This window comes from Thunnus maccoyii, chromosome 10, assembly GCF_910596095.1.
Source record: "Thunnus maccoyii chromosome 10, fThuMac1.1, whole genome shotgun sequence".
In the NCBI taxonomy this organism is placed as follows: Eukaryota; Metazoa; Chordata; class Actinopteri; order Scombriformes; family Scombridae; genus Thunnus; species Thunnus maccoyii.
Genome location: NC_056542.1, coordinates 13,839,421 through 13,860,375, shown reverse-complemented (window position 1 = coordinate 13,860,375; position 20,955 = coordinate 13,839,421). Strand labels below are relative to the sequence as shown.

Below are 20,955 nucleotides of genomic sequence, written 5' to 3'. Positions count from 1 at the left end.
AACATATGGACATGCACAGAATAGGTCTTGTGTAGGTGTTACACTGAATACTACATTTGCTGTATGCGATAGAGAGATGTGACGGCAACACTACAGCTACGGTACATGTCTGTAGCACCAGAGCCTTTGTTGTAAATCTGTAAATCTTTCTTACAGATGTTGAAGCTTTCATGCTTAACTCTTGGTCGTGTATGTACAGTATTTATAGTGCTTGTATTTATAGTGTTGTGGGGGGTAGGATGCTGTTCTTTGGTATGCAAAATGGCAAATGGCTGCACATCTGTCTGCACTATTAAGTCCAGTCCAACCTGTCAGCGATGAAGAAGAAGCACTGATCCCCTACCTGAAGCCCTGAAATGGGCAAAAAAAAGAGAGACAATCATACAAACTTACTTACCAAAATTCAAGTTAAAAATTTATAGAAAGATGTAGAACACATGAGAGATTACACAATAACGTGTATGAGCAGATGATGAGTTATCGCCCATCTGCTGAGGCCTGAAGGAAGGATATACAGTACCTGCAGCTGAGCAGTTTGGTGCCAGGTTGGAGTAGAGCTGACACAGGAGTCTGTATCGATGCATCAAAGGGTGTAGTCGCAGCTTTAGAGAGGAAAACTCTTCCTCTGGACTGTCTGCAGCCTGAGAGAAGGCTTCAGAGACAAACAGGCCGACGAGAACATAGAGGTATATGGCCTCTGATGTTCAGGGTGCTTGATGAGATGTAAAAGAAGATAAACATGAAGATACAACATTAGTGCAAGCAAACAGACCCACATACACACCTTTCTTTTTGATGAGGTTCATCATATCTGTCAGTTTGCAGAATATCACAAACTTTGTTTTTCTTCTCTCTGCGTTCCGGGTGTTTTACTGAGCACAGATTGCATAAATCTACCAGACAGATTGGAGTGTTCAAAGCATGTTAACTCAGATGGTGCAATGTCTTGTAGCCAAACCATTGATGACCTGCCATATTGGATTAGATAAACAAACATTTGATGATGGCTCCACTGGAGCTCCGGCATGCAGGTTGGGCGTTATTTACCATTAAAGTTGCCACCCTGTGTGCCACTTTTTCCTAGAATGGAAAGGTGGAGGCCTAAAATGTATGACTCATCATTGATCAGCACAGTGTATGTATGTGTGTATGTGTGTGTCTGATGAGTTATTTGTATTCTCTTCGTTAGTAGAGCAGCTGCAACAATATCACCTCTACACCACACACACACCAGATGCCCTCCCTGTTGCTCCAGCAGGCTGTCAACATTTTTTTTTTCTTTTTTGGTATATGTCCCATTTATTAATTTTTTTTGTTGGCACCTTACTCCCACAGCCATTGTCAGCTATTTCACTTCATTGGGGGGGTTTGTTATGCAAACCATATTAATTAAAGCAGAGGAGGAGTATTTTGTGTTTATCTCAGTGTCCTTTTCAGTGACTAGTGAGCTGAATTTTGCGGTTGCACATCATCACAGATTCTCATCACCTGAATCAGTGCACTTTCTTCTTACTTTCTTCTTTCTTTACTACAGTACACACACACACACACACACACACACACCACGCACACAGCTCCCACCTGCTTTCCCATCACAACCTTGTCGCACTTCCAATTTTAATTTTTTTAATTAATGTCAGGAAGTTGAAGGTACTTGCTGTTCTCTTGGTTCTGACTCTCACGCCCACATAATGTGCTGTGTCATCTATCACACATCTGTCATATCCAGTATCAGTGCTTCTCTCTTAACAGCGTTAGGGAGCGAGGAAGCTACTGGGATTATGCAACGAGGGGCAAGTTGACAGTAAAACACCACAGAAACAAGCAGGAATACATCACACAGAGCCAACAAAACTGAGGAGAAAACCCCCCAGTTTGGATTATCAGAGTCTCCTTTCCTCAAGAAAACACAGACAAATTATTTAGTTGAAGCTAAATCATAGTTTAACACCGCAGTACTTCTCTGAACACATTTGATTAACACTGCAGCAGTGGTGTAGGCAGAGGGACGTGCCTCGATAAATCAACCAAGCAGGGACAAATTTAATTTCAAGGAGAAATATTGCTGCTGTGTGTACGGAGATACGAAAGCCTTTAGGGACCAGAGGAGGTATAGTATAAGAGAGACAAAGCGAGAAAGTGTGTTAACAAGGACACTACGGGCAAGGAGGACAAAGAAAACTACTCCAGCCTGCAGGAGATCACAGAGGAGACCACAACCTGGAGGGAACAGATCCGTCCTCAAACACAGAAGTGGTATATTAGGTGTTTAAGAGAAATGTCGTGTAAGAGCCAGTGGTGAAACATAACTAAGTACATTTACTCAAGTATGACATGCCTGTTCTTCTATGATATTCTACTTACTTCACTGCATTTCAGAGAGAAATGTACTTGTACTTTACTACACACAGGGGTGACAGAAGTAGTAATACCAAAATGTAAAGAACTAAAAAAAAAACTACATTACAAGTAACAGTTCTGCTTTCAAAATAATCAATCAATCAATCTTTATTTTTTGATAGCGCCAAATCACAAGAAAAGTCATCTCAGGGCACTTTTCACATAGAGCAGGTCAAGACCATACTCTTTAATTTACAGAGACCCAACAATTCCCCCATGAGCAAGCACTTGGCGACAGTGGGAAGGAAAAACTCCCCTTTAACGGGTAGAAACCTCAAGCAGAACCCAGCTCTTGGTGGGCGGCCATCTGCTTTGACCGGTTGGGTTGAGAGAGAGAAAGAAAGAGGGAAAGGGGGGGGGGGGGGGGGGGGGGGGGGGGGGGGCAACAGGACTGTGAAGGACCGCGAAGGCTCGGCCTTCAAATAAGTAAATGTACATAAGCATTATCAGCAAAATCTACTTAAAGTATCAAAAGTACTGATTCTGCAGCAGAATTAAACCTCTCAGTGTGAAATTATTATATATTATATTATTGGATTATTATTACTGTTGCATTAAGCAGCATTTTAATATTGTGGCTGGTTGTGTTGGTGTTGTGGTTCTGTCCCAGTCTGGCTCTATGTCCCACCATTAGATGCTCTTGGACTTTTTCCCTGTTTGTTGAACTGGACTGAGTGGGAGAAGACCCTTGTACAGGAAATTGAAGTTTGCTTTCACACTAGTTGTGAAATATGACTCAGGAGTTTAACACACATAGTTAGACGTCTGAGATGCGGCAATTTACAGTGCTGCTTAAAAGTTTGTGAACCCTTCAGAATTTTCTGTATTTCTGCATTAATATGAACTAAAACATGATCAGATACCTACACGGGTCTAAAACTAGATAAAGTGAACCCAATTAAACAAATGAGACATATGTTGGTGGGCTTCTTTGCATGAACTGCGTGCTTCAGGTCCTTCCACAGCATTTCTTTAGGATTAAGGTCAGGACTTTGACTCGGCCATTCCAAAACATTATCTTTCTTCTGCTTTAACCATTCTTTGGTAGAACTACTTGTGTGTTTAGGGTCGTTGTCTTACTGCATGACACACTTTCTGTTGAACTTCAGTTCACAGACAGATACCTTGACATTTTCCTGTATAATGTGCTGGTACAATTCAGAACCCATAGCTCCTTCAATGACTGCAAGCCGTCTTGGTCCAGAGGCAGCAAAGCAGGCCCAAACCATGGCATCATTCTTATGCTGGAATGCAACGTTTGCTTCTTGCCAAACATAATACTTCTCATTCAAGCCAAAAAGATTAATTTTGGTCTCATCCATCCACAGAACATTGTTCTAATCACCTTCTGGCTTATCCATGTGGTCTTTAGCGAACCGTAGACGGCAGCTTTTTGGAGAGTAGTGGGTTTCTCCTTGCAACTCTACTATGCACACCATTGATGTTCAATGTTCTCCTGATGGTGGACTAATGAACATTGACTGTAGCCATTGTATGAGAGGCCTTTAGTTTCCTAGACGTTACCCTGGGGTCCCTCGTGGTCTTCCAGAGTATTATACATCTGCTCTCAGTGTGATTTGTGTTGTTCGACCACTCCTGGGGAGGGTAACAATGGTGTTGGATGTCTTCAATTTGTACACAATCTGCCTGACAGTCGACTGGTGGAGTCTAAATTCTTTAGAAATGGTTTTGTAACCCTTTCCAGCCTGGTGAGTATCAACAACTCTACTTCTAAGATCCTCAGAAATATCCTTTGTTTGAGCCATGATACACTACCACAAACCTGTGTTGTGAAGCTCAGAGTTTGACAGTGAAGACCCAGAATTCTCTTCTTTAAATAAGGCAGGTCCTCCCAGACTCACACGTGATTGTCATCCCATTGATTGAAACATCTGACTCTAATTTCCCCTTCAAATGAATTGATAATCCTAGAGGTTCATATACTTTTGCAACTCACAAATATGTAACATTGGGTCATTTTTCTCAATAAATAAACAAACAAATGTAAGGTTTTTGTCTCATTTGTTTAACTGGTGTCTTTTTATCTAGTTTTAGGACTTGAATGGAAATCTGATAATGTTTCAGGTCATATTTATGCAGAAATAGAGCAAATTCTAAAGGGTTCACAAACATTCAAGCAGCACTGTATACAGCAGGCTTGTTAACATTTGTATTTGAATAATTTGCATTTACAGCCTCTGGGTGCCATGTTTTGAAGAACTGCATCATCATGAAATTGTGTATAAGAGAGACTGCAGGTTATACTGTACTTGTGTATTTAAGTTTACTCATGTATATTGTTAGATGGGCTTGTTTCTGGGTTTTTGGTTTTCTATTTGCTCTGTGTTTTTCCTCCTGTGTTCCCAGCCTGCTTTTCCCTCCACACCCACCCTGCATCAGTCTTGTTTACCCTCCCCTGATCCCTGGGTCTTCCCCAGCCAATCAGCTCCTTTCCTGTTCTCCTGTTCCACCTGCACCTTTTCCCCTCATCAGTTTGGTTTGTATTTAAATCCTGGTTTTCAGTTTAGGTTTGTTGGATCCTTTGCTGTCCTGTCTCCTCTCTCCTTTATTTGGATTCATCTGCTCCACTACTCCTAACAGTTGGAGATATATCTACCTATTTTATATAGAGTTTGGTTGTTTAATTTACCTTACAATACATTTCATTTACTCTTTAAAGTGTTTAGAGAATTTAATCTGCAAAGTAAAAAGCAAATATCTCTATCTCTCTGGCAAATAAATGCAGTGGAGTCCCTCTAAAATGTATAGTGAAGAATAAACCGCATAAAACTTAAGTATGAGAAGTCTGTGCTTAGAGAGGCACAGCAAATAATTAATGATCCCTCAAACATTCTTCATTCTGAATAGGAGCGTTTACCTTCTGGTGAAACTGCAGGTCTGCTGCACCTCTCAGTTCTTTTAAATCAAGGCTGAAGATTTTTCTGTTTGTAGTTGGCTTTATTAAATGAAATTTGAGGCTTTTTTTAGTATCTTACACTGCACTGTAACTTATTCTCCTGTTTTATCTGTCTTATTCAATTTTAGCTTATTTTTATTTCCAATTTAACACTTGTATTTAATGTCTTTTTATATTGCCTTGTGTTGCTTTTTATGTTCTGTCTTGATGCCTTTTAAGTTTTATGGAAAGCACTTTGTATTGCCTTGTTGTTGAAATGTGCTAAACAAATAAACTTGCCTTGCATACTGGCCGATGGTTTAGAGTACTAAAATGCAGACTAAACCGTTATAAAAACTAATTTGTCTCATCATCCATTAAGATTTTAAACAGCAGCAGTTAAATGCTGTGTTGGTGTAACACTACATGGTTACAGAGCAGTTTACAGTTGGTCTACATTGGCATGTGCAATACTTAAGTTATTGGTTTTATGTTGAACTTGCAATATTCTGGTACAATGCACAATACTAGTGCAATATTATTTTACTGGTTTTATAAGCTGTGGGGTGTTTATCGATTTATGTTGTTTTACTGTGTGAATGATATAAGGTATGTTTGTTAAGTATGTACATAAGTTGTACTTAAGTATGTATCTGCATAAGTTTACTTTCCACCACTGCCTCTCTAGATGTGACATCTATAGTTCATTTACAAGATTTTACACACAAACAGCTTATAGAATATAATACATTATTAAAGATTAAACTACCCAGTCGTTGCGTAACTTAGATGAGCTCCACCTCCACCAGCTACATTAAAATGCTGCATACATGTTAATGCATCAATAATTGTCAGGAGGAGTAGCAGGAAACTGACCCAAATGCAGGAAGAATACAGCAAGCAGAGCAAATCTGAAGAAACTTCTTTATTCTGGGATTGTGCAGACAAAAACAAAAGCTGGCTGATCAAAACAGAATACAGGACGAGCAGAACAAACCGAACAAAGGATTCAACAAAGACTGAACTGAAAACCAGGGCTAAAATACAAACTGAACTAACAAGGAGATGAGGTGCAGGTGGGGAGATGGGGGGAGAAGCTCAGGAGAGGGGAGCGGGCTGACGAAACAGGAGAACAGACAGGGAGCCGACTGGCTGGGGGGGAAACACGGGGAGCAAGGCAGGACTGACGAGGCTGATACAGAGCAGGTGTGGGGAAAACACAGAGCAGGGGAGGGCTAACGAGGCGTGATGCAGGGCAGGTGTGTAGATGGGCAAAGGAGGGAAAATACATAGCAGAAAATCCCAAAACCCCAAAAAAACACAATCCTCTTCATAATAAACTGACAAGCATTGAACCACCACAGAATACACATGAATACAACTCAAATACAGAAGCAACATTACAACTTCTCTGTAAGAAACAGGAAACTAAAAAAACTCTCCAAATAACCAAGACTGAGTAGAAACAAAACAAAGACAGACTCACTAACAAAGGCAACTTAAATAACATCATGCCAGATAGTCTTTCAAAGATTCAACTCAAATCTACCTTTTCCAACACAATCCAGTCTCAACATAACAGGGAGAAAAGGCTGAGGGTCTCCGGTGGGCTGGAGGAGAGTGACTGAGGAGTTGATCATGACAATAATAATATTTGATGTTAATTTATTTAATAAAATCACATCCCACATTTCACTGCCCATATTGAAAATGTGAGTATGTAACAAATAAATCTTTGACTCTTGGATGTTATGATATATAATAATGTAACACTACAGGAGCCATTCTGCATAATGAGCACCTTTACTTTTGATATTAATGTACATTTTTCTGACACATTTGTGGTTGGTTTTACTTTTTGATTTTGAATACAGGACTTTTTTTGTAATAGTGTATATTTACAACGTGGTATTGCTACTTCTCCTCAAGTAAAAGATATAAATACTTCTTCCACCACCGTTAAAAGCATGTGAAACCAACACGTTGGTGTATGTCATCCATATTCCTTGTATTAGTATGCATATGTAATAGTCTGAGATTCAAATAAAAAGAATATCCACTTGGCGTAACTTTCAGTAGAAGATCTTTTGAGAATAGGAAATGTTGTGAAGCTAAATTCTGGTCAAATGGCTCTGCTCTACAGGCTCCTCAAAGTCTGCACTCAGTGCCACACCACAGGATTAAAAATGGTGAATTGACAGGTACCATGCTGTGGACTGTTTTTGTGTCTAATCAGGCTCCCAGGGACTGAAGCGGGGCATTCAGTATTTGAGGAGTCGGCCTGCTCTCCTGATGCGTATTGGCTTTTTGGCCTCTGTCTGTGCCAATATTATCCTCACTGTGCTCTGTAAGTATAAACGCTGTCTTACCCACCTCCTCCTATGTTTCCTGCCCTCCACTCTCAGTGTGTATGCTACATATATCTGCCTGTCTGTCTCTCTGTCTGTAAGTCTGAGTCTATTTCTCACTCCTGCTGATTATTCTCTCTCTTTATTTCAGCTCAGTGTGCCTTTGGACACCTATAATTGGCAATAAAAAAGATAAAGCGCACTCTCCAGTCCAGTGAGGGTCATGTAATAGAAAAAGCACAAAAGTCCATAATTGTGAAATATTTCTCCTGCAGGGCCAACCGTCTCTGGCAGCTCAGCCTGATAATGTGCTTGTGAGGAAACTCTCTCATTTAAAACAAACACCACTGGGGCTGTACGTGCTTGATCTATTACCACTGCCAGCCTTCTTCCTCACACGCACACACACATACACACACATACATTCATATATTCATACACACTCACACAGAGGCTATTGAGTACAATTTTAGGATCTGAAAATGATGACTCGCACATGTTGCAACAAGAGAAGGAAATAAAACAAAATGTCTAACACTTTCTATTCTGAATCTGTAACATTTTAAGATGTAGATTTAATTTGATGTTATGAATATGGCATAGGAGGCACACACATTATGTACTGTATCACAGTGTAGTGACTGATAGCTGGTAATTACGGCTGAGCATCGGTACTCGATACCTTTAAAGTATCAACCGAAATAACCCAGTACCAAGTATTATTGAAACCTCTCCATTCAGATGATACCTGCTTTTGATCCTTTTTGTACCCAGATCTAAAAAAAAAGAGACTATTTCTATGGTTTTGAAGAATGCTTGCGGTGATTGGCTGCACCGCAAGCATTCCTCGATTTAATGCGACATGTGATTGGCCCACTACTGCAGTAGCTACAACCCATACAGTCTGTGGTGATAAGGAGGAGCGGTGGCATTTTACACAACTGATTGCTTCCATTCACAATATGGGTATCGAATTAAGTACTCTATTGGTATCGGTATTACTTTAAGGGTACTGGTATTGGTACTGATATTGTAGTTTTTTTAAAGATACCCAACCTCACTGGTAATACAAATATTTTCACTTTACTCAGGAAGAAATATTTTTTCTCGCTCTATTAGGTGCACTGTAAATGCTTTTGTTTGAAATCTATGCACATTTTAACATCTGATCAAACACTTTGAGAGTTTACTGAGTTTGCTCAGTTGCTCAGTAACAGCAAATGTTCAAACTTTCCAAGATTTTGAGGACTTCTTGGACTTCTCATCCACGTTGACTTGAAAGTTTAGTTTGACGTTGGAAACAGCAGCTGACAAAACAGTCTCGACTCAAGGTACTCTTACTTATTCTGGACATGCATCTACGCTTCTAAGGTAAGTGAGAAAACTCAATTTGCTGCTGAGGGCCATGTCATATAGTGGAAAGCACAAGAACAAGCGAGTAAGTGGACCAGGGGTTGATTTCTCAGCTGCTGTTGCCAACATCTACTCAGTCTGTAAGCACAATTTTAAAATACTGTTCACAGCAGTTGTGTAATATGTTATGAAATGAACCACACTTAACCACAGCACCTGCACCTGTTTTGTGGTATTGGTACTCTTTCCAGGAAATGTTAATGTCATTAGCTAATTTTCATAATACCCACTATTTCTGACGTGATTCACTAACCACAGTGACACTTTCAACTTACAGGTAATTGACGGAAAACACTATGAATATTATGTGAAATGAAGTAAAGGACAGTAAGATTGACTTTAAGTTCTTCTGAACCTGACCAGTGCAAAAATGCTTTGTCATGTTTCCAACTCATTCTGACATATTGTTTGTGTCTATATGATGTCATCATGCCAGTATGTTGAAATAAAAGTCACATAAATGTATGTCTGTTATCTTTATTTATGATCAGTTTCACAGTACATATGTTAGTCTTCTTATGAAGCATTACAGAAATATTTTTAATAGGAACAGAGGAAGTGACAATGTAAAAAGAGGAAACTAAAATGTGGTACCACAGTAAACCACAGTAAGTTCATACTGTAAATGACCATTTCTCTTTAGTTTCAGCTTACGGAGAATCAACAGAAAACACTGTGAACTTTTTGCGAAATGTCTTCTTATGAAGCATTACTGAAATATGTTTTATTTTTTTTGTTAGGCACAGAGGAAGTGACAATGTAAAAAGAGGAAACTTAAATGTGGGAAATATCTGGCAATGAAACCACAGTAAGTTCACATTGTAAATGATCATTTCTTGCAGCCACAAGGGAGCTATAAACTAAATTATTCCAGCGACAGCAGCAATAAAATCTTAGAGAGATTCACAGACTGAACCAAAGAGCATCATATGTTTGACGGGGGAGAAGCTAGTGGTGGATGAGAAAACACAACAGTATGAAAATTAAATTAGTTTTTAGCCAAGCTGGCAGCGTGGCTCTAGGGATGCTATGTCGCTCTGTCGGTTAGTCCACCGCTTTGATCCACACTGAAATATCTCAACAGAGGATGAATCCTTCTGACATTAGTGATCCCCTGACTTTTCATCTAGTGCCACCATGAGGTTGACATTTGTGGTTTTGACTGAAATATGTCAACAACTATTAGATGGATCAACACGCAATTTGGTTCAGACCAATTGTGTTGTGGTTGTCGTGGTGAGGGCAGTTGTTGAAAACAGGAAGAGAACATGTAGCTAGGTGTCCTCCTAAAAGTCTTTATTTTATTATTATACATTCAACACAATATATATATTCATCTGGTCCTTTTTGTATTACATCATGTAAATTAAATAGTGTCTCCAACAAGAAGCGTTCACATTTCCTCACTTATTTTTCCATAGAAACCAAATGCCCAGCCAATTACTTTCCTCTGGACTGATTTAGCCCAAAGTACCACTGTACATCCTCACAGACTCACTCTATCATCAGTGATTGGCAGGCAGGCACCAGGTGTCCCCCCTGGCCTCTGCATGCGTCTGTGGTTTTGAAACGGAACTCTGAGCAGAGATGTTACATCCGGCTCTGTGAGGAGGACTGCACCGCCCTGGGACAGCACTGCTCAAAGACAGGTGACAGGATGTAGATCAAACATGTGCATGATCTTCATTTAATGCTCCCCTCATCTTTTTATCTCATCTTCCCCTCATTGACAGTCAAGCGGTGTAGGGAGTGTCCAGAGGGATGGCTCCACTGTTGGGGATCAGTGTTACTACTTCAGCAAGGACAAGCTGGACTGGCTGGAAAGCAGAGATGGGAAATCATCTTACCATACTGCACAGCAAGCAGCAGCATGAGAGTTTGTATGTGCATGTGTGTGTAGTGTGGTTATACAGGCACTGAAATGACCACAATTTATCCACAAACTGCATAGATGGAAAATAGCACTTAGTCTGCGGAGCCCTGCTGACCAGCACAGGTGTTCCTCATTCCCCTTAATTGGGCCTGTTACTGTGTGCTGTCTGCAAGAGAGGAAAACTAAAGACACAAGGGTGGGTGTGTGTGTGTGTGTGTGTGTGTGTGTGTGTGTGTGTGTGTGTGTGTGTGTGTGTGTGTGTATGTGTGCGCGTGCACTGATGGGGGAACATAAATGCATCTTTGAAAGCCAAGGTCACTTTATCTGGTGTTTACTCTTGCAAAGGCATAGTTTGAGATTCGAGGTTAGATTTAGGTTGACAGGGCTTTCTTCACAGCAGACATTTTGACTTGTCAGGTGTTACTAATAACATTAACGATGGCTCTGTTCTATTCAAATGTCCCAGTCAGCTATGACAGTGTGACAATGAGCCAGCATGCATAATAAAGGCATATTATGTACAGTACCAGTCAAAAGTTTGGACACACTTTCCCATTCACTTCAATTAAAAAGTGTGTCCAAACTTTTGGCTGGTACTGTTTGTAAAATTTCCCTTAAATGTATAAATTCAAAAAATCCCACTTTGGGCCTTAAAGTGTTTACGATGTGAGTTTGTTTTACTGTAGCAAGTGATGATCCTTCCCGGTGTAGAAACCTGATAATAAGAAAGTGTGTGTTTGTGCACTTGTGTGTACCTTTGTGAGGACTAGTTTTAGCTTTTCGTCTTAAGTGAGGACATTTAGTCCATTCCTCGCTAACACGTAGTCCTAGAGTTAAGATTGGGATTAGGTTTATGTTGTGTATGTAGGTCTTTATGGGGTTAAGGGCTGGGGATGCATTATGTCAGGGATGAGTGTGTGTTTTTGTATATATACTGATACATCTATCTTTGTGGAGACCAATTTGAGTTTTAGACCTTGGGGATGAGGACATTTTTGCAAACACAGGACTAAAGGAGCCAGATCCTTTTCTGTCAGGAATAACCTGCCAGAGAATCTCAGACTTGTAAATTCAACACCTTCTTTTAAGCCGCTTCTCAAAACTCACTTTTATCATAAAGCTTTCTTATAATCTTTATTCACTGATTTATTTATATTTGTTTTTAATAATATATATGTGGGAATATGTGTGTATTTGATCATTTATTCTGTCCTTTGTTCCTTTTGTGTCTGGCTTGTACAGCACTTTGTAATTGCTGGTTTTGAAAAGTACAATATAAATAAACTTTATTATTTTTATTATTTTGGCTAGATCTTGTAGTGGTTAAGAGAGAGAGAATGATGGAAACTGGAGATGGTTGGACAACACAATACTGCAACACAAGTATAATCTCATTTTAATATCTAATGCATTCAATTATTCATTTTTTAATTTGTTTGTCTATTAACAATCCTGCATTTATTTAACACTTTAAATATTGATGATACTGGGGAAAATTGTCCGGGAGGAAATGTTATAACCTTAGATATAACCTAAGAAGTGAGATATACAATAGGTGCAAAGTAACATTTACAGCATGGCAATAAGTGTAAAATTCATTTTTTGAAGACAGACGCTGTCCATTCCTGAATCAAAACCTATGATCACAATTTTGAGAGCCAAAAAAATATAATTAATTCATCAGTAAACCCAGAGCTAGGGTGAGGAGAGCTTGTTTTTCACATTTGTCAGAAATGTTCACAGTTTTTATTTATAGTTTACCCTATCCATGACACCTTCCTGTCTCCCTCTGTCTACTGGGATCAGTGGAGCTCAGAGCCAGGTAACCATCAGTCAGGAGGAGAACATGGCGAGGACTGTGCCACCTTAGACTGCCATTCAAAGACATGGTTTGATGTCCCTTGTGATCACATATACTGTACAAACATATCTGCCAGATGGATGCCATTCAATTAAAGAGAATCTCCACACAACTGAAAATACTGCACAGCTGGAAAGTCTGGTAAATACATATAAGACCAGGCTAAGCAATGTGGATTCTGTTTTTAAGTGATTTTCTTCCTTCAGATTTGTGTTGTTGTGCATAACAATTTACACTTCTGAATCTCCCTCCAACATGGAACTTTCTGAAAGTAAGTAAACTCCATTCCATTACATTTCAGAGGGAAATACTGTACTTTCTACTCCACTACATTTATTTGACAGCTTCAGTTACTTTTCAGATGAAGATTTGACACAATGGATAATATAACAAGCTTTAAAAATACAACACATTATTAAAGATGAAACCAGTGGTTTCCAACCTTTTTGGCTTTTGATGTCTTACAAAAAGCAGTGTGTAGTCGGGGTCACATTTCAGATGTCTATGAGTTGTTAACAGCTCCACCAAATAGTGATTTTTCCCTCTAAACTTGTCACTGGGTTTCATTTCAATAAATGTTCAACTGATCCAATATTTCACCAAAAATCAAAGATCAGAGAAAAAGTCCAAAAACTGAAACAGATTTGTGTTTTTCTTCTTTCTTCTCCCATTAATCATCTCATGACCCCTCAGATTTATCTGGTGACCCTTTGGAAGGGCCCAACCCCTACATTGGGAACCACTGGACTAAACTAGCTAAATGTATATAAAGTAGATCAAACTAGCTCCACCTCCAGCAGCTACAACAGTAACATGTTGCTTACACACTGATGATTCAGTATTAATAATCTAATGATGTCATATATAATAATATATCAGTCAGAGGGACCAAATGAGTACTTTTACTTTAATAATTTAAATACATTTTGCCACTAATACTTATGCACTTTTACTTAAGTAGGAATTTCCATGCAGGACTTTTAACTTGTAATGGAATATTTTTACATCGCTGTATTGTTATTTTCACTCGACTAAATGATCTGAATATTTCTTCCACCACTGGAGAAAGGTCAGAAGTAAAAATTCCTCCCCTTAATCATTTTGTGACCTTTTGGAGGGTCCTGACCCTCAGTTTGTGAAACACTGCTGAAGAACATATTGGGATAACATCCCATCACCGCTAGATGACGCTGTTCTCTCTGGTCCGCCGCGACAGATGCTGATGGACAGCTACACATGTCCCGCCCACTTCACTTTACTGTCCAATCAGAGATCACGTTGCTTTGTTGTCGTACGTGTGCTGACAGAGGAACTGAACTATCGTGAGGGAAGCTATCTGCTAGAAATCAACACAACAAGGTAAACTTTAACACATGCAGCCTCACTTTGAGATCTTTGTGGAAGCAATTACGTGCACATCTTATTTCTCGGTTATTTATGCATGACAGTCGTGTGATTCGGAGTAGCAGAAGGGTTTAAGATGAACTGAGGCCTAACGTCAACGGTTAAGTGAAGCCTTGCAGTTGGTTAGCCGTTAGCAACCGTGCTAGCATGACACATTGAGCTTGAATAATAACGAACACATAATTTAATGTGTGTCGACAATCAAAAAACAATATATTTTTGGTTAGCAACGCATATGTCACTCACATTAACGTCTGTTAACACGTAATGTCAATAACTATAATGTTAGTGAGGCAACAGCGGCGTAACGTTAACACAGCGAGTTAAAGGACAGGTTCACAGTTTTTCAAGTGTGTCTTAAAACAACGATCTGGTGCCCATATGAACACTGAAAGAGCTGTAATCATTCCTCCTGATCATACTGGCCATTAAAAGATCGCCTTCAAATGTACTTTCAGTGTAAGTGATGGGGGACAAAATCCAAAGTGTACATTTTGTGCAAAAATGTACTTAAAAGTTTATCTGAAGCTGATATGAGGCCTTAGCAGTCTGAGTTAGTTATATCAAGTGGATATCTGCCACATTTTTAGCATCAAATTCCCTCTTTGTGTTTCCTCAGACAATGTTTCCCCTTTGAGCTTCGGTGGAAGTATAGTAACAAAAAGAGGGACTTTGGCACTAAAAAGACTGTAATGTTGAAAGATATTTACTTAATTTGACTAATTTGGATGAAGCTTCATATTAGTTTCACATAATCTTTTAAATACATTTTTACACAGAAGGAGGCTTGTGGATTTTGTCCGACATCACTTACATTGTAAGTGCATTATGAAGGGATCTTCTAACGGTCAGTATGAACAGGAGGATGATGGAGAGAAAACCCTGTTTCAGTGTTCATTTGGGCTTCTGACTATCGTTTTAAGACAGACTTGAAAAATTGTGAACCTGTCCTTTAGTGTAGTTACATACCTGTTATTCCTTGATATTTCACATATTTCTGTGACCATTAAAATGCCGTTAAACACAATTAAAGCCTTTGGTAAAATTTTCACATGTCGTTAGGCTCTCTCCACAAATGTTTCAAAAGTATGTGACATGACATTTAGTAAGTTACATACACTTTTCCAAAGTATTGTCACATTATTATTTAGCCATTTTTCTCTCATGCAATTGTACACAACTTTTTTGATGAAAATTTATTAATTATTTTGAGTCATTATTCAAAAAATTGCAAATTTTCTGGTTCCAGCTTCTGAAACATGAATATTTTCTGGTTTCTTTAGTCCTCTATGATGTAAACTAAATATCTTTGGGTTGTGGACTGTTGGACAGCACAAAGCAAGACATTTGAGGATGTCACCATGGACTTTGGGAAACAATGATTGCCATTTTTCACCATTCCCTGACATTTTATAGACCAAACAACTAATCAATTAATTGAGAAAATAATTGATTACTCAGTAATGAAAATAATCTTTAGTTGCAGCCCCACACTTTAAACAATCTAGGTTGAGCCAATTTGTGCCTGTCATGTATTGGCATTATTCACGTAGCTAAGCATCTGTTTGTCTGAATGATGAATACTTAGTGATGTTTAAAAAAACCTAGAAACTTGTTAAATAACATTTACTGATGTCCTGAAGGTGTTTTTATAATCCTCAGATACTTCTAATCATCTTGATGAAAAAATATTCAGTCCATCTTCTACCATCTTCGTCTGGATTAGGAAACAGAGTCACAACTTGGGCAGCGGGGCAAAAGTTATTTTAATTATGCAGCAGACAGAATATTTTTTTATTCAGATAGTTAGAAGAGTCTGAAGAAGTGTTGTTATGACCTTCTGGGACCCTGTATACTTGAATCTGTGACTCGAATGCAACGGTAATATATAAGAGGCACAAACTGGGGTGAGGTTGGACTCAAAGCTCAGAACCTCACAGCTTGTTAAGATGTTACTGGCGCTGAAACATTGAGTCAATCAATTGTATAGTTGATTGACAGTAAAGCAACAATTTTGGTAATCGATTATCTGACTGTTGGTCAGACAAAACAATCAATTTGAAGACAAAACCTTGGGTGAAATTGTGAAGGCATTTTTCACAATTTTGTGATTGACTATTCAGATGCTATTTATAGATTAAATTATGAATCGAAAAAATTATCAACAGATTAGTTGCAGCCCTATGATCCGTCAGTTCTTGTCACTGAAAATAATCTAGTTTCAACTTGCAGCGTTTTGTAGTAACACATGTACTGTATGTCACCCAACAGTGTTCTCCGTGTAAGTTGTACTCATAGAATATTTTTAAAAGTGCGCTGCTTGACCTTTACTCAAGTATATTTAAAGTTCTGTTCAAGTAAAATATAATTAAAGTAACAGTACTTAGACTTGACCATGACACTGCAATAATCTTATCACCACTACCAGCACTCATTAGACCCCTAAAATACAGTTTTCAACTTTTGTTTCCCTTAAAGAAACTTGAAAGTTGATAAAATCATCTTACTGACAGCATCATATACAGCCTACTCAGCTTGTTGCAACTGTTCATTTAAGCTATATGACGTTTACACTGAGTGACATATTCAAACCCAAGACTCCATGTTTTTATGGCTACATTATTCCACCCACTAGAAATATTTTAGATGTGTTGTGCATAACTTCCTACACATTTTCCCAAAGTTCAGCTTGACAAATGGAAAGTTTGAGATCGCCAGCAGAATTCAAAGAATGTTTGGTGGGTTTGAACAATGTCTGGCTGCACAGCAGGAGTTTGTTGAGCATCAGCGTTAAATCAGGGTTTTTCTCTCTGTGTTGTACGGTGGATCGGGCCATCTTAAGTTGACTTACTCATGAGCACAACAGCTCATATCTGTCTGTGCATTCGTTGAAACTCACCAGGCGGCACTTCATTACAGTAAAATTTCAAGTCTTAGAAGTGGTTCGCAGTGATCTTCAGAGCAATTTAAGGTTAGTTTTGGCTGAAGAGGATTATGGGAAAGACAGATGAACCACTTCTTATTAGAGCTGAGATCCTCCTGAAGCGAGTGCTGCTTTAGTGAGTTTGGGGTATGACACAAAGTGGAAACTTAAAACTGTCAAATCCAGTTGTGAATTGTTTTCATTCCAGTAGCCTTGCACCTTCTTATTATTTCATGACACTTTTTATTCTGGTTGTGTTTCACATTAATAGTTTATAATAGTACAAATAACAGAAAAGCAGGGATAATAACAAAACAATGTAAAATGTTTTGAATGGTGTTTGTGGTGCCTGTTACACCGTACGGAAGATAACAGTTGGCACTGGGACACGAGTAGGGTTTGTTATATTAATTATTATTGCTGACATTATGCCTGCATGATACACAATTAAACATGGATGACAATAATAGGCTAATGAATTGAGAAGAGGGCAGAGCAACAATGCAGTCATTATCTACGGCCGTTACTGCATGACAGAACAATTTAGCACAGTGAGTAACAATGTGTCCCTTTGCGCTTTGGTATGCTTAGAATTGTTATTAGTTATTTTCAGTTTTAATATTATTATCGTTAGTACTTTTATGTATCTCAGTGGTGGTCACGCTGCTCTGTCTGTATCTGGAGAGCTTCATTCTGCCTATTGAGCATATTTTTCCAGCCGTCTCTCACTGGTATGAAGCCAGATTTGTCCTCCTTTTAAATTCAAAAGAAATACACAGATAGATCAAATCCAGCCTCAGATGTAGAAGTTGATTTGACTTTTTTTTTTTTTTTTTTAAATACCTGAAATTAAAAGAGGTACTGTGTCTCTGAAACACGGTGTAGGTTAATTTGTTTGGCTGCAACACATGCCTGCTCATCTGTTCGGCGTGCCTGGTAATATGCTCTTTAGACCTCATTGGTGGTGGTCCAGTGGGACAACATATGGAAGATGTGCAAATTTATCAGATTTAGGATAATACAATGCAAAACTATTTTTGTAGGCAATAATTTTGTATTAAAGTAAGATGAATAAGAACCAGTCAGACTCGTCTTAGCACAACACTGGGTATCCAGACTCTCTGTTGCATTAATTGTACGAAATGGCCTCCAGTGATGAAACTGGTCTGCTGCAACTGCAATATTTTTATCATCTGTCTGTAGACTAAACCTCCCTTGTGTCCCAGGATGTGTCCTGTGGGATAAAGATCTTGAAATATCCCATTAAAGTCAATAGGACATCTTATCAGGACATCATTGAAATATTTGTCAGTTGAGGCACTTTCGAATTAGAGGGATCACAAGAGTACAATCAAACAGACATGAAATTGTGTTATTTTTTATATTCGGTTAATTTTTCTTGTAAAGCTCGTGGGTTACAGATTTCGAAGTCGGGTAAAGCAGAGAAAAGAGTGAGAGGTTCTGCATCAGGGACTTGTCCTGGTGTTTGTTTCTGCAGGGATGCACTTGCTGGAGTCTAAATATCTGCTCCAGGCACAGGCAGATTCCTGTCACTGCTTTGGTAATTATTCTGGTGTTGTCCTCAGGCCGAGATGGATTTGCATCTTGTGTCTAAGCAGGGAAGGGGTTTTGATGAATATACATGCCCTGATTCGCATTCATTACACTTGTTGCCCGCATTGGTGCAACCCAGTGCAGCTACTTGTCCGCTATTTGAGTAGCTCTCCAGGTAATTTGAGGATTAAGTGCTTTGGTCGAGAGTACTTTGCTTTTTAGACCTTAAATGAGGAGGGAGTATTGTGTTTTCAATTTGATGTCCTTTCAACAGAACACAAGTGGCTGGACCACATGTATGGAGTCCTAGTATTCATTAACTATGCACTGTGATCATTAATAGTGTATTAGACAGCATTTTCCACCACTATAATGAAGTGCCAGAGCCCTGACGATAACAAGGATATTTTCTTGATATTTATCATACTTGTACTTTCTGTATAACTCTGCTGGTCTCATGTGTATCTCTGTAGTACCTGTGTCTAACCTGCTAACTGTCTCACCTGTGTCCCCCTGGTATCAGATGGAGGTGGAGCAGCTCCTGTCTCTGTCAGGCTCTGCACTGGCCCAGGCTATCAGCTCTCTGCTGGAGACCCCAGGCCTCTATGTCTTCTCTGACATCCTGGAGCTGCCTAATGTCAGAGAGGTAAACACTTCCTCACACTTTATCTCTCTCACCATCTCTGTCTTCTGGGACCTTTTCAGTCCTGGCATTAAAAAAAAACAACAAAAAAAAAACATCCATCTTATTCACAACCACAACAAGAAGTAATCATTCAAGTGTTAATGCATCCAGGACACACTGAGAATCTAATCACCTAAATCACACTCAGGAGGTGATCAGTGCTGTGACCACATTGTAAGGTTAGCATGAATGAACACAAGTGTATTTCCTCACCACATGGGACCACATTTTTTTTAATAAACATATTTTATTGGCATTTTAGGGATCATTACAAAACAGTACAGTGACATGAATTGCTCCCATAACAAACCCATTCAACTAACCACCGCTAGCCTTTTGAGCTTCTAATCTTAGTTTGAGGAATTGTGCTGACAATGACAATAATAGCAAAAACATATAACAGTTAACAATAACACAAATGAATGAGGTATATTAATGTGAAGAAAAAGACAAAATAATGAAAAGAGAGGAAAATGCTTATGTGTGTGGGTCCTTGCGTTACATAACAGTCTGTTGGGAGATCTTTAGTGTATTGCCAACATATAGGATTCGGCTGCTACATTATAATCACCTCAATCAGGTGTTCTTGATGGGGAAGGGAAGTTCAAACTCGTCATTGGACCCATTGACTGTATATTAATATGGACGTCATGACAGCTCCCCAAAAATGAATTCAAAACATCTCGATCGCCCCCTGGTGTCTGGCTGCAGTATAGGTCATAAATCCCACCTCCTCCATGTTAGTGGATGGGACATGAACCAAACTAAAATATCAAAGTACACATCAATTAATTTTTCCCAAAGTTCTTATCACATTGATGTTCATCCAAGAGCTAAATTTTCTGATAAGTTTGTGTTTAATTAGTTATTTGACAATATAAAAAGGTGATGTGACAGCACAATTGACAGTTGTGACAGCTGCTCTCAGACCACCATCAGACGGCGCAGGGAGGGGGACGACTGAGGGGGCATGTCCGTCATCCCGCCACCTGACTCTACTTTGCAGACTCTGGCTCCAAATGATGTCACACAAGCAAAATGGCAGCTCCCAGAAACAAGATATTTTGGCTTCACTTTTTGCATAGCGGCGGGAAGTGGAGACGCTTCATCCATCTTTATATACAGTCAATGATTGGACCAGATTTGCAGAAGTGGAAATGCGTACACATTTGTGCACCAATTGACGTAATGAAAATCACAACTCACCTCCCAATTAACACATCTATACTTAGAATTCCTTGGTATGATGGTGCTATCAATTCATTACCAATGGATTGTATGACATACAGTGGGGGTCTGAAAGTCTGACACCACTAGTCAAGATACTTCTATTTTGCATTTGTTTTGAATGTAATACTATTTTTTTTCATTACAATTGATAATATCAGCTTAACAATTTGAGTGACAAGTTGAATCTTTGAAAAATGTACATGAATTTCAGAATATGTCAGTATTTGGTATGTCCCCCTTTTGCTTTAATGACAGCATGCACTTGAGCTGGAATGAACTGCACAAGGAGGAAAGTCCATGACAGTGAGGACCCCTCGGTCTTATTTGATCTTCAAGTAGTTCTTGTAGAGCTTTGGGGTTATTATCCT

The 20,955-nt window shown here is 39.0% G+C and overlaps 3 protein-coding genes across 3 annotated transcripts in view; 2 read left to right on the top strand and 1 right to left on the bottom strand.

Moving 5' to 3' along the window:
- The first annotated feature begins 1,025 nt into the window (after nucleotides 1-1,025).
- si:ch73-86n18.1 (uncharacterized protein LOC564061 homolog) lies at nucleotides 1,026-12,936 on the top strand. The gene is given in 15 exon segments (XM_042423644.1): nucleotides 1,026-1,031; nucleotides 2,153-2,212; nucleotides 2,214-2,256; nucleotides 7,533-7,643; nucleotides 10,567-10,598; nucleotides 10,601-10,706; nucleotides 10,791-10,828; nucleotides 10,830-10,888; nucleotides 10,890-10,937; nucleotides 11,104-11,132; nucleotides 11,504-11,523; nucleotides 11,982-11,995; nucleotides 12,263-12,314; nucleotides 12,725-12,847; nucleotides 12,850-12,936. Coding segments are annotated over 15 exon segments (828 nt in total).
- Nucleotides 12,937-14,043: 1,107 nt separating this feature from the next.
- Nucleotides 14,044-20,955, top strand: part of cops7a (COP9 constitutive photomorphogenic homolog subunit 7A) — a 13,668-nt gene continuing 6,756 nt past the window's right edge. The window contains exons 1-2 of the mRNA XM_042423049.1: nucleotides 14,044-14,150; nucleotides 19,196-19,318. Coding sequence (XP_042278983.1) covers nucleotides 19,196-19,318 — 123 coding nt within the window. The 5' untranslated portion in view covers nucleotides 14,044-14,150. The remainder of the gene's footprint in view (nucleotides 14,151-19,195; nucleotides 19,319-20,955) is intronic.
- The window catches only part of LOC121905077 (PILR alpha associated neural protein), a 20,357-nt gene continuing 18,713 nt past the window's right edge, over nucleotides 19,312-20,955 (bottom strand). The window contains exon 5 of the mRNA XM_042423061.1: nucleotides 19,312-19,379. Coding sequence (XP_042278995.1) covers nucleotides 19,331-19,379 — 49 coding nt within the window. The 3' untranslated portion in view covers nucleotides 19,312-19,330. The remainder of the gene's footprint in view (nucleotides 19,380-20,955) is intronic.